At 46.7% G+C, this 17154-nt stretch overlaps 1 protein-coding gene across 1 annotated transcript in view; it reads right to left on the reverse strand.

Annotated features, from left to right (window-relative positions):
- Positions 1–228: 228 nt before the first annotated feature.
- COL23A1 (collagen type XXIII alpha 1 chain) overlaps positions 229–17154 on the reverse strand; it is a 176080-nt gene continuing 159154 nt past the window's right edge. The window contains exons 8-27 of the mRNA XM_038150352.1: positions 16155–16190; positions 15616–15642; positions 15215–15241; positions 14026–14070; positions 13383–13445; positions 12045–12089; positions 11501–11578; positions 10145–10198; positions 9377–9421; positions 8812–8901; positions 8400–8471; positions 8044–8085; positions 7160–7186; positions 6693–6764; positions 6547–6600; positions 6256–6282; positions 5738–5791; positions 5018–5104; positions 1236–1274; positions 229–294 (exon numbers count right to left, since the gene is read on the reverse strand). Of these exons, the coding sequence (XP_038006280.1) occupies positions 292–294; positions 1236–1274; positions 5018–5104; positions 5738–5791; positions 6256–6282; positions 6547–6600; positions 6693–6764; positions 7160–7186; positions 8044–8085; positions 8400–8471; positions 8812–8901; positions 9377–9421; positions 10145–10198; positions 11501–11578; positions 12045–12089; positions 13383–13445; positions 14026–14070; positions 15215–15241; positions 15616–15642; positions 16155–16190 (987 nt within the window). The 3' untranslated portion in view covers positions 229–291. The remainder of the gene's footprint in view (positions 295–1235; positions 1275–5017; positions 5105–5737; positions 5792–6255; positions 6283–6546; positions 6601–6692; positions 6765–7159; positions 7187–8043; positions 8086–8399; positions 8472–8811; positions 8902–9376; positions 9422–10144; positions 10199–11500; positions 11579–12044; positions 12090–13382; positions 13446–14025; positions 14071–15214; positions 15242–15615; positions 15643–16154; positions 16191–17154) is intronic.

Consider the following 17154-nt stretch of genomic DNA (forward strand, 5'->3'; position numbering starts at 1 on the left):
ATGCAGTAAGGCACACGAGGCTGGCTCAGTACTGTTAGTTCACACTGCAGCATGAGCAGGGAACACTGTTCATCTACTGCCATCAGTACCTTTAGCAAATCCTGGTGTTACCATGCAGTGGTATGGGTTTGGGAGCTTTACATTATTTTCCAAGTCCATAAATGTCAGAATCCAGTATAAAAAAAGGTCAATATATTACTGTCAAAAGTGTTTTTTTTCCTTTTTTTATACAAAAATTAAAAAGATCAAAATATATCACATTATTTACATATTGTGCTTCATGCTTAGAGATCACTGAAAAAGAACACACAAACAAACATTTTAATCAGAGAAATGCTCCATTTGTTACACTTTACTGTTACTATAAAACTTTACTGTTACTATAAGGATTGGCATTCAGATTTCTTTAATATTAATGGTACATCCAAACAAATTACACAGAATTAAAACCTTTGATATACCCAAGGGGGTGCTCACATTCTAACTGAGGGTTTGCAATCAGTTAGTGGCATGCAGTTAACTCCAGCTGTGTCCACATACCACATGTCTACAGCTGGGTTTGTAATTCCACTCAGCTTCAGTGTCATACTCTTGTTGGAGAATGAGGATTCTCCTACAAGTCTGGATCAAATCCCCATTTCACAGGAGGACACATCTCTCCTCATTCTCCCAGGCTGCCAGTAGCACTTCCAGCCCCTGGCTGCTCTGCGTGCACCAGATGCTCCAGATTACCTGACCACTGCACCCAGGGTGCTGATCCAGCACCGAGGCAGTGCAGGGGTTGTGAGGTATAATTACAATGGCAGAGGAATCTTTGTTAGAAAAGAAATGTTTGGAGCTCTGCAACAAAGAGACAGCCCATTGTTAACTTCTCAGCTGGGAGGGTGTGGACTGGGTGAGGCACATGAGCACCTGGTGCAGCTTTCCATGGGGGGTTCCTGAGCTTCCTTGGCCATGGTAAAAGCCTGAGCAGGTCTGTAAAAAGGCATTCTCCTGACAGTGTTAACAATGATTTGTCATGCTTAGCAAGTTTTTGGTGTTCCCAGCACCAGTCTAGAGCTGGGGGGAGCAAGACCTGAAGCTGCTGGAATCCTGCTCTCCCAAGGCATAACGTCCTGGCTGCCAGGCCTGTGAGCTGCTGCTAAAAGCACGTGCGGCAGTGCAAAAAAATCACCAAGCAGGGAGCAAAATCACTCAGGATTTTCAAGGATATACAGCTTTTAATGTTACTCTACCTTATGCCAACATCCTGCTACTGGCAGTCCATCTGGTCCCTGCAAAATTGAATTTACAGATTCAGTTTTCCTGACAGTAACTTAAGTGTCAGACCCAAAAACCTGAAGCTCATTTGTCACAATGAAAGGCTTAGCAGCACTGTTAATTACCATGCACAACCCATTTACTGTCTATGCACAAAAGTGAATATGCAGGCAGTGTAATCCATATGTCACGCACAACGCAAAATTAAATGCACCTCAGGGTAAAAAAAAAAAAATTGGAAATCTACATTTTTTTCCTTTAAATGAAGAAAACGTGTACAAATAGAAAGATTTGAAATCACAGTTCATTAACTTCATAATCTGCTTTATGGGGTAGTGTATTTTGCAATCAGATATATATGGAAAGCATGATGTGGGAATGTATTTTTTGTTAAAATGTGCTTTTCTGTTTGGGGGAGGTGATGTAGGTATTTTTTTCCTAGATGATATCCTAATTGTGTTAAATTTGATCCTGCAGTACTTAGTTTCTTTAAGAAATCTTGAGTTGCTGAACTGAGAATAGGATGAGTTGTGGACTATGCAAAGGGAGTGAAAATATTTGTCTTGTTCCACTGGAGATACAAGAAACATACAAAAACCAGAAAGCCAGAAGAGCTCTCACTCCAGGAGAACACTGGAAAGGAAGGAGCCCTTGGAAGAGGAATGAGCTATGTATGACCAGCTCTCTCAAGACACCTCAGAAGAAACAGCTGACTTCTGCTGCCTTTCCTGATGCTGGATTTGTTTAAGGCTCTTGGATCTCCAATTACATGAATTTCTGCCTGTAGAGCCACAGAGAGCACACAGGCACTGACCCTTCCCTCAGAGCCCCTCCAGACTCACTAGGGCTGGGAAGATGTGGATGCAGCAGAAAACTGCTCGTGCAAATACAGGTCAAAATGCAATTTTACATTTTTTACTGTAAATGTTAGTCATCACATTTTTTTGTATTCTGTATTGATTTTATATGTAAAATAGCCTATGCCCAATAAAACAGATGCAGTGAAGTAAGGTAACCCTCTCCAGCTACTCAGAGTGTAAGCAGTCATGCTTTCCTGTAACCTTAGAAAACACACATTTTTTTCTGCAGACACAGTCAATATTTTGGTCCAAAACTATTAAAAAAAAAGGTAAAACATGTACATTTGCCAGAGTTTTCTGGGGTGATGGGTACAGGGGACAAGGTGCAGTGTGGTTGTTTGGCCTAAAACATGCTGACCTGCTGTTAAAGTGCACCCCAACACTGATGGTCAGGGGGTTTATCTCTGCCCTGAGCTATTTCTGCTTCTTGTGCACTCAGAATGCTTTTGGCTCCACACCTTTCTACCATGTTTCCCTTGAGTGACTCCAAAATGACTCTTCGTGGCTGTGTGTGGGGCTCATGCTGATGCTCCTGGACTGAAAGCCCAGCAAGCCTCCACTGCACCCTGGGCTGCAGAACAAAATCAACATTTCAACCAAACTGCAGCTAACCAGGAAGATGCACAGCTGCTTTACTGACTGGTCATGTTGTAGTTAATTGGAGGAATCACCCACTGCAGTTTAAAATGCCTTCAACAGAGATGGGTCCTGTGATTTCTGTATAGTTAAGATGGGAGATGCTTGGGAAATAGAACATCTCTGGGGAGTAAGTAAGAAGTTAGAGCAGGCCTGCTGTTAGGAATTGGTTTCTTGGACACATCTGAAAGTCATTTAACTTTTTGAAAGAGAAACAGCTTACTGCCCTTTTGTTTCTTTGAGGACAACTGCAAATCATCTAACACACAGCATTTTCTATGGTTAAAAAAATGAAAATAAAACAATGACCTCTCTTAGCTAGTGGTGCAGAGCCCTTTTGGGGAGCAGAGCACAAGCACTGGACTCAACCAGAGCTCTGTACTGACACAGCAAAACCCTTCTGGTGCCCAGAGTGCCAGTGGCCCTGCTCTGCAGGACTGGCTGTTGTTTGAGGAAAGCTTTTCAAATCAGGGGATGGAACTCAGGGCTGCAGCAGCACAGGCACTAGGGGAACCAAAACACAACTAACTTTGAGCATCTGTTACCATAAAGGGATCCCCTGTGTGATCTCCCATGGTTTACACTTGTTGTTAAAAGTCATTTTAACTGGGAAGAAGAAGGCACCACACCTTGGCATCCTTCCCCAAATGCCAGAGTGAAACATCTCCTTCTGGCTCTGCTGCCTTGTGTCCTTCCTCTCCCTGGAGGGGTTTGCTCCTGGGGACAGGGCTTGGCCACAGCAGGAACACACACAAACCATGCAAGACAGAGCAGATACTGTACCAAAGGGCAGGGCAGGCTCACCCCATCCAGGCCTGGCAAACCTGGGTCCCTTTTGCTGCCTGCAATGCTATGATCTCCCTGTTTGGAAAAATAACTGCTTGTTGAGAATGATAAAGGACACGGGAGTTACACAGACAGACACCCATGTTTCAGCACAGGGGAGGAGGATGGGTGTAGGGCTTCACAGCTCTATTTCTGATGACACAGCGAGTCAGCAGAGTGGTTTTATGGTAGGGAATTCACATGACATGCAGAATCTGTCATCTGGGAAAGATCCTCTGTACACAAACCAGAGATTCACACTGGTAAAAGTGCAGTTAAAGAGATAAAGGGTAAATCACCCAACACGTTGAGAGAGGAAAAAATTAATTGCAGTTCACATTCAATCTTCAGGCAAAATAAAGCATATTGACTAAAGGAGCTTATTGCTGGTGTGGTGGAGCTACACAACAGCCTTGGCTGCCATGGCTGTGCTCAGAGAGTGAGGAAAGGTCACACTTTCAGAGAAGAAATGGGGTTTTGAATTGTCATGGAGCAAGCAGCTGGCACTCTTAATTAAGTGCTTCTGCACTAAGTTCTAAACAGCTACATTTAAGCACTTTCAATTCCATATTTGATACTTCTCATCCTGCAGCTTCAAAGCACTTCAGGGAAAGGATCTCTCCAGTTTTAGTCATTATATGAGAAACAGTAGTAAAAAGGAGGTAAATTTTGCCAGCTCAAATAACATCTTATAAACCACTCTAGTTTTGGGTTTTTTTGTGTGGGTTCTATCAAATAAATGAGAGGTTCTGGAATTGGACTTGGGAGATCCAGCTTCCCCAGGCTCAAACACCCACGTGGTTTCCTGGAAAGCCCACTGGCTGCATGCTGCACAGCGGTGGCCCTGGGGTGTGTCTGGGAAGGGACAGCTCTGAGCCACAGGCAGAGAAGCCAGGGGAGGTCTCTTCTCCCAGAGGCATTTCTTGGCAGCCTGGGGAGCTCCAGCTCATACATCACTTATGCTTGGCAGGACTGTGATGCTATCAACCCCAACATGCTGCCCCTGGCTCATCCCTTGCTCGGTTTGCAGGGATGGAGGGATGGAGCTGGCCTTGTGTTCAGGTCACCTCCCATCCCCTGCACCCAGTTACTCCCAGATCTCAAACATGCTCAGAAGCCAAGCCAGCAGCATCACAGTATCTCCTGAAGAGCTCTACTGAGGTCCATTGTTCCTGACTACAATAAGAAGGTCTTTACACAAAGATGCTTTATTTTTACTGCTGTGGCTTGCTCCCATCTGGCCAGTGAGGAGCACTTACAGCGAGCAGTGAACTTCCAGCAGTGCAGATAAACCATTAAGAAAAGTGAGAAAACAATAACCATCTGCTCTGATTTACTGCAAAAGAGAGAACTCCCAAATCCTCCCTGGCTGCAAAGCTGTGTCTCCTTTTCAGCCCCTCAGCCTGTGCTTAGGATGAGTGAATTGAAAGACATACCACAGGACAAGGCTGATCCAGTCCAGGGGGGCCTGGTTCCCCCTTCTGTCCTTTGGCCCCTTTTCTCCCTGGTATTCCTCGTTCACCCTGTCAGCACAACAGGAAGATATCAGGGGCAGGGGGAAGAAACACCTTTGGTTCATGTCTCACAGCACTTGTAGATTCACAGTCTTCACCCAGAGTAAGGACACTTGCATTACTGTGACCTCAGCTGAGCAGTGGAATCACTGTGAAAAATCTTCAGTTAAAGCTGGGTGGAAATATTGCAATAGATAATTTTATAACAGATTGACTAAATGAGCAGTTTCTGCTGGAACCCAGGTTGGTATCTGACAGCAAGTGGGAGCAGCAGCTTCCAGCTACTGCCCTGTGCTCAGCTGGGCTCCTGGCTCCACCTGGGTACCCCTTTGTTTAAAGGTCCCTGTAACAAAACCTTTGACTTGGATCCATTTTCATGGTCTATAAACCAAGACCAGTGATTCTGTGCAGCCTGGAGCTGTCAGGCTGCTCCATTTCCCCACAATGATTGGGGTAGCCTTGCAGAAACCCTTCCAAGAGGGTAGGAATTAACTGCCTGTCCTGCCCTGTGCTGGGAATTTGCAAATCCTTGGGCTGCACAGAAGGCCTTTCAGCAGTGGCTCCCAGGGCAAGCAGCACTGCCTGCCAAAAAGAGCAGCCTGTCCTGCCCCACAAGCATCAACGCAGCCATAACCCACTCACCTTCTCGCCTCTTTCACTTCTCTCTCCTTTCTCTCCTCTGAGACCAGGGAAACCCTGTCACCACAATTTTTAGGTGGGAAAAAGAAAAAAAAAGATTTTGTAAATTTAGTGTGTGAATGACTCAGTTCAACAAGAGCCAACTCCAGCCATCAGCCTGTCCTGCCACGGTGAAGAATGACATTTTCTTCCTTTTGACTTGGTATGTCAGCAATTTCTTGGAAAAACTGGAATGCTTCACCACACCTCAGTAACATGACAGCTATTAGAAATTTTCGTGTCACTGAATCCAATACAAATATTCTCAGTTGGAAAGGGAAGCTCTGGCAGCACCTTTAGGTGAGCAGTTCCACTGTGCAGTGGAAGCAGCCCAGCAATGGGCCTGAATTCAGCCCTTTCTACAGCCATCATTCCATGGCCATTGTGCATACAGTGTTAGCTACATATTTTCCCAATAATCCCCAGTTAGGTGTGTGTTACTTGTGTTTCTACCACAAATAATTAATGATTTCCATACTCACATCCAATCCTGGCTCCCCTGGCTTTCCCTGCAGATATAAAAATAAAAATTAAGATGTGCTGTGTTGAGCTTGGTGCTGCAGACAAACTTAGATCCAGTTGGGTTAACGTGGTAGTGAGAGCATGGGCTCACCCAGGAGCCCCTGGGACTGGAGGCTGCTCCTTTGCCACCCACCAGGGTAGTGCTGGTCCAGCTCTGCAGCTCTGGCTGGACTCCCCACAGCAGGATTTTACAGCCCCCATTTTAGGATTGCACCCCAATGTCCCTGCTCCTCTCCCACACCTGTGATTACCTTTTCTCCTTTGGTACCAGGTAAACCAATGAGCCCTGGAGCACCTGGGAGACCCTTAAATTAAAGAGAAACAAAGCATTGGGATTGTTTCCTGTGAGACAGGTTTCTGTCAACAGCCAGAAATGAGATTTGGGAACACAACTCACAGCAGGTCCGGTGTCACCTTGGTCCCCCTTCTCACCACTGTCACCTTTCTCTCCCTTTGCACCATCCAAACCCTGCAGACATGAAATGGATCAGCCAAGGATCAACCCCTCATGCACCCACCACCTCCCACCCCTTCTCTGGAGTGCTCACACCCACACTGCTGCTGATGTTTTGCTCTTGACCACATCATATAAGAAAACAGCTGAAAATACAGGTTTTAAGCCTTTTGGTTTTGGCTCTCACCAGCCCTCAGGACTCTGTGCTGGAGGAGGAGTTTGGATTGTAAATTCTTGGAAGGAAAAATGGCTTGTTTTCCAAAATGCCAACTGCTGAACAGTGTAACCAAGGGATGTGTTGTGACAACAGTGACAAAAAACTCAGTCTCCAGAGCTGACAGGCCTTTGTGAGCCTGTAAATAATGCACTAGCAGCTGGGAAACTGGGTGACATTTAATTTATTGACTTACTTTAGGCCCCTGGATTCCTGGAGGACCCTGTGGGAAAGACAGTGGTGCATTTGAAAAAACCCAGAATTTAAAAACATACCCTAAACTTTCCTTCCCAAACCATTTCTTGTTCCAATTACAGGCTGACAATGGTCAAATACTTATAATACTTATTTTCAAGACAGGTGGCAGTTTATTTTGTTCTCCAGTATCAAATCAGAGGGCAGGGGAACTGAAAAGGAGCATTCTGTGTAATGTGGCACAATAAAGCTCTGCAACACAAGCTCTGGGGAGTGAGAGCCCCCAGAAGCCTTGATGAAGTGACAGGAAGCTCTGGGGGTGGCATTGTGCCACCACAGCCCTCCACACTTGGGCAGGGCTGGGATACCTCCCAGGCTGTGAATGCCACCTGAAATGCCACCTGCTTTTGAAGCACGGTCTCTCATGGTGAATCCTGGACCCAGCAGAGGCATCCCAGCCTTCCCAATGTCCTTGACAGCTCCTTTTGGAGCACTGTAGGCACCAAACCCCTTTGATGTCTCCATCAAAAATGCTCTGGGTGTTCATCACCACCTGCATCCTCTTCCAGTGCAGAAAATTTCATGACTTGGGTGAATTTAGGGGAATATAGACACTGTCATGGTGGGGAACAGATTTTCCACCCCACAAGATTTTATCTTTTCTCCCGAAGAACAACTTGGATTTTTGCAATATGAGCCATGAACTCTGATGCACTCTCCTAAATTTGGTGCTTTAATTTCTCCAAAGACAGATCAGACTGTAGCACTTCCCTGATTTTTTTTCCCCCAGATTCAAGACAGCCCACAATGATTAAACAGAACAAACCACCCTTGTCCTTTATCACACACAATAACAAATCTGCAGGAACCACTTCAGAGTCCTACCATAGGGCCAGGTAAGCCAGGGGGTCCAGGCTCAGGTATGATCTGCAGAAGGGAATCAAACAGCACATTAACGAGGCTGTCAGGAGTGGAAAACTCACAAAGCCCAGAATCATGATTTAATGCCCAATTAATTGCAACAGCAGCATCTGATATCTCAACCATCAATACAAAATCTAAAGTAACTTTGTAGGGCTAAGCATGTGAACTGCTCTTCCCTAGGGAATAAACCCCATTTAGACACTTGTAGGAAACAGCTGGATTTTGCTGATGGATATGGGACTGGTGGGTGTATTCTGCACTCCCAACTTTGTCTGATCCTGTGTCATGAAAGAGACTTTGTGTTGCCAGGATCTTACATGATTATTCTGCAGACATGGTGACCCAGTGTCTCCTTTTTCTCCTTTGTCTCCTTTTGGCCCTTCTGCTCCCTGAAACATAAAAATGTAACACTGATGTGTTGCATCTTCCAGGAAAGCAAAAATGAGAGAAAAATAGGTTTGTCTCCCTCTAAACACCAGCCTTGGCTCAAGCAAAGCTCGTGATCATCTCCAGGGGACCTTGAAGAAATATTTTCTCCTCCTTGATACATTCTGAACAAGCTGATTAGAAATGGAAATTCAAAGCTCCCACATCCACCAGCTGCACAGTAAGGTGGTGTGGAGAGGTCATTGCTTGAATCAGCCAACCCAGCCCCATTCTGAGCATTTGCAGAAATGAGTGCATTAAAGAACCGAGGGCAGAGGGACAGGGACAGCCAAAGGGACCTACCGGGGGACCTGCTGAGCCCATTTCTCCTGTCTCTCCTTTCTGCCCCATGGTCCCCATGCTGCCCTGGTCACCCTTTGCTCCTTTGGGACCCTGCAAGTTGAGAGAATACAACATGTTTAGGAGAAAACTCTTAAAGCAACCCCCCACAGCAACCACTTCTGCCTTTCTGCTGTTCCCTCCGCATCGCAGGCTCATGAGAACATGTTTTAACATTCAGTCTCACAGATGCCAGTTTTGAGGGTGCAACAGAATTTGGCTGGGCTGCAGGAGAGATTCCAGCCATGTGGGGTTGGGAAGGTTTACAAAAGGATTTGAGACAGCATCTGATGAACTGCTTGTGAAAGGAGCTCCTTTAGCCCGGCAGACACAGCCATGAGCAGCATCAGCACGCTCAGAGCAGAGCAGGGGCTGCAGGCAAAGGGCCATCAATTCAGGGAGTCACAGCTGCCCCTACACAGCAGAGCTCACTCCTGGCATGCTGGATTTGCTTTTCAGACACACAGGAAACTTCCTTTTCATTTGGCTCCTGGCAAGGCCTCGCTCGAGCCAGCCGTGCCTCACTCACCTTTTCACCATCCATTCCAGGTGGACCTGGCAAGCCCAGCTCTCCCTGGAGGGAGACAAAGAAAGGGGAGCCCATGGTAAATTAAATTAAGGATTCATCCTGGGAAAGCATTGTGCAAGGAAATCAGTTATTCACAAACAACTGTTGTGGTTATGGGTTTGCCACTGCCAGGTTTAGGACCAAGGAGGTGTCAGTGACCCACCAGCATCACCAGCTGATCTGAATATTGGCACAGAGACCTCAAAAGGCACCAAAATCCTGTCCCATCCTACTCTTTCAAGAGATGCTTTTCTACAAATTACATTTTTCTTCTTAAGAAACAGCTGGCTGCAGGTTACAGACTCTTGCTTGTGAAGCAGTAGGACAGCAGGGCCTGGGACACAGTGCTGGGACAGCAAACAGCACACAGGGAGGGTGGCTCAGCACAGCCATGGGACTGCCAGCCCCTCTCACAACTGCTTCTTCCACTTCTGCCTCCTGCCACAGACAAATGGGGCAGTCTCAGAGGAGCTGGGATTTTGTCTGTCAGGGGTGGAACTGGGACTGGACTCATTTCTGGGACACCATCCTCTGGAAGAAGGCCAGAGACAGGTCAACAAAATTTTGGCTTTTGTGTGAAAGCTACTGATTTTCAGCCAGAGAAACGGCTAAATAGCACACCCAGCCTCAAACTCCTCTGCAGGCAGCTTCAACTGCCTGATTTTGGCTTGGGAGACTCTTCATGGAAAGCTACTAACGACCGTGTAGCTTGGCAGAGGTCAGGCTCACCTTGGGACCTGGAGTGCCTTGGGGGCCCGGTGGCCCTGGGGGACCTGGTGGACCCTGAAACACAGCAAACAAAACAGGCTTGATGATGACTGGCATGGACATGGCAGCACATGGTGATGACTGGCATGGACACAGCAGTCTTGCTGTGGGGATGAGCAGCTCCCAGCCTCGATGTCAGAGACATGCAGGTGAGTGGGATTGCCTGAGCAGCGAGATGAGCTCAGCTGCCACAGATGCCCAAAGCTCCTCTGCCACGGGGCTGCTCATGCAGGGAAGAACAGAACACAGTGGGAGCCAGTCAGGTGTACAGCTGCAAAGACATGGGCTAAGAGGCAAAACACCTTTAGCTGGAGGTGGGACCCCAATCTGATGGTCTCTTTTTGTATCCTGCCCACTCCAGTCAGCCAGCCTGGGAAGCAGCATCATGCTGAAAACAGTGTCAGCCAGCCAGGGAGGTGCAATTAAAGAGGGGAAAAAAGGAGTTTGTATGAGCACTAACAACAGGAAAACCTTGCACACTTAAAGAAGTTATTTTTTCCTGGGCACTGCTGGATGCAAAGACCACAAACCACCTTGAGATGGAAAAATATTTTCCAACTTGGAAATTATTTCAAGCACTAAAATTTGTGGTCTTGCTCAGATGGAAGCCAAACCAGTATCATATCCTGGAGCACCTTTCTCCATGGTTGCACACTCAAATGCTGTTACACTTAGTCACACTGGAAGCCTTTCCAGAGCCTTGTCTTTGAGACAGGTCAGTGCACAAACACTGCAAACAGCGAGTAAGCAGGAAAACAGCAAAGTTAGTGAGGTTCAGTGGTGTGCGCCTCAGCAGTCTCTGCATGCAGAACAAGGGACAGGCTCTGGGTCCAGCAGATGAAGCCTCCAGACATTTGATGGAGCCTCTCCAACCACTGCACTCCACTCCCAAAGCTGCGTGCCACACGGACATCTGGCAAACGGAAATTACCAGCACTTTGTGTATCCCTGCAGCCTGTTATAAAACAATTAGGATGGTTCTCAAATGTGCCTGTAATTAAGTATTTATTCTATTCAGCTTATTTTTTTCGATTGAAAAGGTCAGGGCACTGTTCAGTTGGGCAGGTTAAGGCTCAGGTGTCATTCCCCTTCCTCCCACATCCCAACTGCTGCCATCAAGCTCCGCCACTGCTTTTGCTGCTACACCCTAAATATCCTCAGCCCCCAGCAGCAATCGGCTCTTTCTTCCCTCCCAACCTGCTCTGTGCCGAGACAGAAATCTCAGGAGGACACACAGGACAAGGGTGGACACACTGTCATGGTGGCAGAGCTTGGCAGACTTCAGTCCTTTCCCACAAGCCTTGGTGCAGGGCTTACCTTGAGCGCGTCCAGGATTCGGCCGTCGTAGTCGATCACGACGGTGTCTCCCTGCTCCCCTTTCAGCCCAGGGGGACCCTGCAGGCAGGGATGAATCCTATTTAATCCTCCTAAGCATGGAGAGGTGGCTGCTATGAAAGCAAAAACCTGACACGCAGCGTTTGGGGGTTATCACCTTACAAACACCATGGATTTAACCAGTCCTCAGTCTGACAGCTGGAACTGTCAAACTTCAAACACCATCAGTTTGTGTAATGGAGAAGAGCATAAAAATCCTCATTTGATTACCCCTATTCCCAGCTTCCCTCTTGCAGAAAAAAGGGTCACAGAATGGTCATGAGTATAAGAAAATTGGACTTGACTGATTTCCCATGCCAGCATTCAATACCTGTGCAAGCATTTGTTTAAATATGCACCATCTCTATTTTCTGACACTGAACAGATCCTGCAGCAATTCATCCACATACTGAGCAAAAAGAGGTGGTGGGGAACAGCTAAGGTTGAGAAAAATATTGCTCCAAAATGAAATCCTGAACATCCATACCCGGGGTCCAATGGAGCCAATTCCTCCCTTCTCACCAGGTTCACCCTGAAAATCAAAAATCATTTTTTTTCAATGAGACCAAGGAAAATATAAAATATTTCTCTTAAAAATACTGTACCCACCCATACAGATACGCTTTAAATTAAGAAAAATTATGACACTAACAAGGGACTGCTTCTCTTAGCAGAAAATAGATTTGACCTGAGAGGGAATATATTTAACAAAAAACAATGTTGGTGTAAAAACAAGAGGAGAAAGAGGAGGTCTTGTTGCAGGGGGGGTGGGGTGGCCAGCTCAGGGCTGAGCTCCCTGTATGGGCTATGCTGCTTTCCAGGTCCTTTCCCTGCTCCGTGTGCCGAGCTCCATCTCTTTGTGCTGGTTCCACATGGCTCTCTTTGCTTCAGGCTGAGTTTTGCATGTGGAAAGTTTCAGCAGAGATGCTTAAACCATTTTCAAGGGGGAGTTGAGGAAAAGTTCTGTGCCAAATTGTTCCTTTTTTCTTCCTCTTTTTTTATTTTTCCCCCTCCCCTCCTTTTCATATTTTTTTCTTTTTTCTTTTTTTTTTTTTTTTTTAATTGGAGGGTTTTAAAAAGTCATAGTACTCTTACAGTAATGACCTGAAATTCTGTTCAGGATTCAAAAGATGTCCCATTTGTCACACCAATGTTGATCCCCTTGCTGACCAAATTAAAGCTCTCCAAAAAGTAAAAACTGGTAAAAATGTATAGAAAAAAACTAAATTCAATCAGCACTGCTACTATGATTCTAGAAAAAGTTTACTAAAGTTCACCAGAGCCCGCTTTCTTCCTCACACACACTGTCTTGCCCAATGAGAGATCACGATTCTCTGATATAGAAAATATTACTGCATCCAGATCCTAATAAATACAAAGCAGCTGAGGGGTAAATAACAGCCCACGGAGGCTGTCTGGGGCTCCTCAGCACCACCCAACAAACCCGGACTGTCTAATGGTATCTCTCAGCAGCTTTGGAGGTCAGGAGAAAAGGACAGCTCACAAGTGCTTGGGGGTCTGAAGCAACTCCACAGCCATCAATAACACGGGATCAAATTGTGATCAGAATTCTACAGTTTTTGAGGAAAAAGGCAATTCAATGGAAAATGTGCAAGTAGATGACTTACAAGCTCTTATACTGATCTCTGCTTGAACCCAGCTTTCATCAAATCACCAGAAAGAGTTCCAACACTCTTAGTATCATTCCTTTTGTGTCAGTTTTGGCACTTTATGAGGCTTTTAGAAGGCAAAGGTCCAAAACACCTCCTCAGCTGGAAGCCTCTGCCTCAGCAGTGCTGTGCCCAGAGTTCCAGCTTTTCCTTACCTTTAGTCCTGGGAAGCCATCTGTGCCATTCTCCCCCTTGGGACCCACACTTCCTTTTTCTCCCTGAAAACAAAGCCCTTTAGACAAATGCTGTACAGGGAGGATGGAGAAAAGATTTCTTCAGGTTATCATTTTCTTGATTTATCTTCACTTTACATACATGAGGGAGCAGAGCTCTGCTTTCAGTTGTAAAACACATTGCCTAGCCTGGGTGCAAATGGGGAGTTTTTGAATAAAAGTGGAGCTTTCAGATTCAGCAGTTTGGCTGTGGGTGGCGGGTTCAGCCATGAAGCTGGCCCCAATACCACAGCACAGAATAATAAATTCACACTGTTTTGTGTTGGAAGGGGTCTTGAAGATCATCCAGTACCAAACCCCTGCCATGGGCAGGGACACCTTCCACTATCCCAGACCGTTTCAAGCCCTGTTAAACCAGGCCTTGGACAATTCCAGGGGTGGGGCAGCCACAGCTGCTCTGGGCATCCTGTGCCAGGGTCTCACCACCCTCACAGTTTTTTGATCTTTTTCCACACCAGAGGAGAAATGTTCTTCATCCTGCCCCAGCTGTGATATGGTGCCAAAAACCAGACAGCAAAAGATGCTGCCCAACACATGCATTAGAAGGACACAGTGCAGAACATACCTTAGGGCCCACAAGTCCTGGTTCCCCAGGGATCCCATCATCACCCTGATGGAACAAAATATAAAAAGTGAAATACCCAGGCCTTGTACACACTTAGTAGGTTCCAACACATCATTTGACCTCACTGAGTGTCGCACAGACCCAAAATCCACTCAGGTTTGCAGGCAACCAGGGGAGAGCTGCAGCAAGGAGCAGAGGAGGCTCCAGCGTGGTCCCCTGCCCCCACCCAGCCCTGCCTCCCCCGCTCCTGGGAAGGTGGATGGGCATCTTCCAGAATTTGCTTACAGTAGGCCCTGGCAAAGGTCTTCTCCCACCTTCAACAGAAACTAAACATTAACACATTAAAACTAAACTAATTCCTTAAGGACTTTCGGGTCTGAAAGTCCTCCTGTAGCTGCCACCCATCCTCGTGGACTTCATCACAAGCCACCAACACCCTCTGCAGGAGGAGGTTTTCTGGTTTTGCTTGTGCTTTGTTGTTCTCCTGGAGTAAAACCACTTCATGGATGCTGGCGAGATTAGTTTTACCAGCCAGTTATGAAATCTTTAAGCCAAATTCTGGCCTGAAAAACACGCATGGCCACCCCTGTTTTGGGCCAAACCAGTAAGAGGGGAAGGCTGGGCCCTGTCAGTGCTTTGACTTCTCTTAAAGGCAGTGATTTATCCACTTCTCAATGGCACCACTGGGGTGAAGAGCTTGGGCATGTGAATCTCTCACAATCTTCAATGCCACACCCAAGCAGCATTCCTGGCCCTCAAGAGGACATTTCCCGTGGGACTGCAGTGCTGCTTGGTGATGGCCATCCCAGGAATTCCAAACCCAATCCCTGGGCAGAGAACATCCTCCAGGCACCTCTTGGTTCATTGAATTATTGGAGAGAAAGGGCTCGAGACCTACTGCTTTGCTTGGCATTTGCTGTTTTATTCTTTGTCTACTGGGCAGATGTGGCTGCAGCTTCTGGCTTGCCTGTGGAAATGAAAGCCAGGCTGCAGGCACAGCCATGCCCAGCCCCAGGATAGTGTGGGAGGGAAACTGAGGGAACACAGGGAAGCGTTGGTGGGGACAGCCACGACCACAGCCTCTACATCGGTCTCTGGCAATGGTTTCCCTAGCCAAGCACAGAGCAAATCAAAGGGAAAATAAATAAATAATAATAATAAAATAATTTTTAAAAAATCACCATTTTACCTTTTTCCCCTGGACACCAGGCTCACCCTTCAACAGCAACATCAACAGAAGAGAAAGAAATTTAGGAACATGACAGAAAATAAAGCAAATTATGTGGATAATCAAAATTAATTGTAAAATTAAAATATTTGGCTTGTGCTGATCATATTTATACTCCCCCTAATGCAAGAAAGCACATTTGCACAGCACAGCCCCATTTCCAGTTTTGAGCATGGGCAGTGGATGTGATCTTGAGGCAGTGAGACATTCAGACATTTACACCCAATCAATGCCTTGGAATTTTATGTCTGATATATATCAATGGGTTCAAGTTCACTACAAAATGCTTATTTTCATCCCCACCCCTCTTATGCAGCGTTATTTCAAGAATTCATGTTAAAATTAGGCAGATTATTACCCACCTTTGGTCCTGGAGGTCCTCTGGCACCCTGTTGAATATAAGAGTAATTGCTTTGCTTCTTTGACAACAGAGTAAAACAGGATAAAAACATTTCTAAGAGTATTTTAATTCCAAGAAAAAAAAAATTACATATATGTCAACTTCTCATCTTCCCTTACAAATGTATTTGTTCTCTGTGCTCCCAGTAAATAAAATCCTTTTATGGTTCGTGTATTTTATGTACACTAAACACCTTTTTATCTAATATAAACCTTAGCAATTTGGAGTTACAAGGTCAGGTGGCTTCAGAGGGGCAGGAGTCAGGATACAGGAGCACCACATCCCTCCAGAACAGGCAGAGGGACACAAAAACTGGCCTCTTTTCTCCCTAGGGCACAGGTAGCCCTGGAGAAACATCCATTTTAGGGCACCTATAATTCCATGAGGGGTTTTTTTGTCCTCCATAAGCAATGACACAAACCCCCTTGCTGCAGTGAGCTGAAGGGTGATGTTCAATGGGGGTGAGGGGCACACACACAGATGCTTCTGGGCAATACTGACCATGACTCCATCCTCTCCTGGCTCGCCTTTGAAACCCTGCAAAAAATAAAAAGACCAACATTGAAACTATTTCCTCTCATTCTCTGAAATGCCCAGCAATAATTAGAATGTTCCACTGTGTTATGCTTTAGCCTGTTTTTTACTAAATAAATTGCCAGTGGTCTTCAGATTTGCAACAGGTCATCCAAAGGGTATGAACTGGGGAAGAGATCTTCTGGCTCTCTGAGTTACAACCAGCACCTGCGAACACATGCCCCAGGCCCAGCTCTCTGCTCCGAAACTGAGATGGAAGGTCCCCTCCTGCTCCCCTGCCCCACACCCCAAGGCTTTGCTCTATGAAGAGCCTCTAGAGCCCAGCTGTGGCTCAGGCTGGGGACTCAGTAGTTGTGGTGGCAGCACTGGGGAAGGGGACACCCTCGTGGGGTGGATCTGCCTGGCACGTGCTCGCTGCGCATCTCCCGTCCTTACAGGGGAGCCTGGGGGTCCTCTGGGGCCATCCTTTCCCGTGTCACCAGGAGGCCCCCGGGCACCTGGGGGTCCTGGCGGACCAGGGGGGCCCATGGCTCCATCTCGACCTTGATCACCCTGGAAGAAGTTCACACAGACATGGTGAGAGGAAGCAGTGTTGTCAAGGGGTGGTCTCAGGGTGTCCACAACACATGCACTGCATCCCTGGGCCCCCAGCACCCTGGCCTCTGCTGTCCCAGAGAAATTTAACTGCAGCTTCCAACTGTTTAACTTCCAGCTTTCCCAACCGCAGCTGGGAAGGATGAAAGTGAGCTCACCAATTTATGCCATTTGGGTCTGGTTCCTCAACCAGGATTGTGCTTGACAACGAGATTTAATCTGCTTAAGCCCTTACCCAGTGACTGTCTGCATGGAATCCACCAACCCAAGAGCACCCAGAGCAGCCCAGGCTCACACCATGCTGGCAGGGAGCATGCACACACTGCCAGGGCTCAGTGCACCATGCCAGAAAACCACACAAAAAAGTGTCTTA

This window comes from Motacilla alba, chromosome 13 (genome assembly GCF_015832195.1).
Source record: "Motacilla alba alba isolate MOTALB_02 chromosome 13, Motacilla_alba_V1.0_pri, whole genome shotgun sequence".
NCBI classification, from domain to species: domain Eukaryota; kingdom Metazoa; phylum Chordata; class Aves; order Passeriformes; family Motacillidae; genus Motacilla; species Motacilla alba.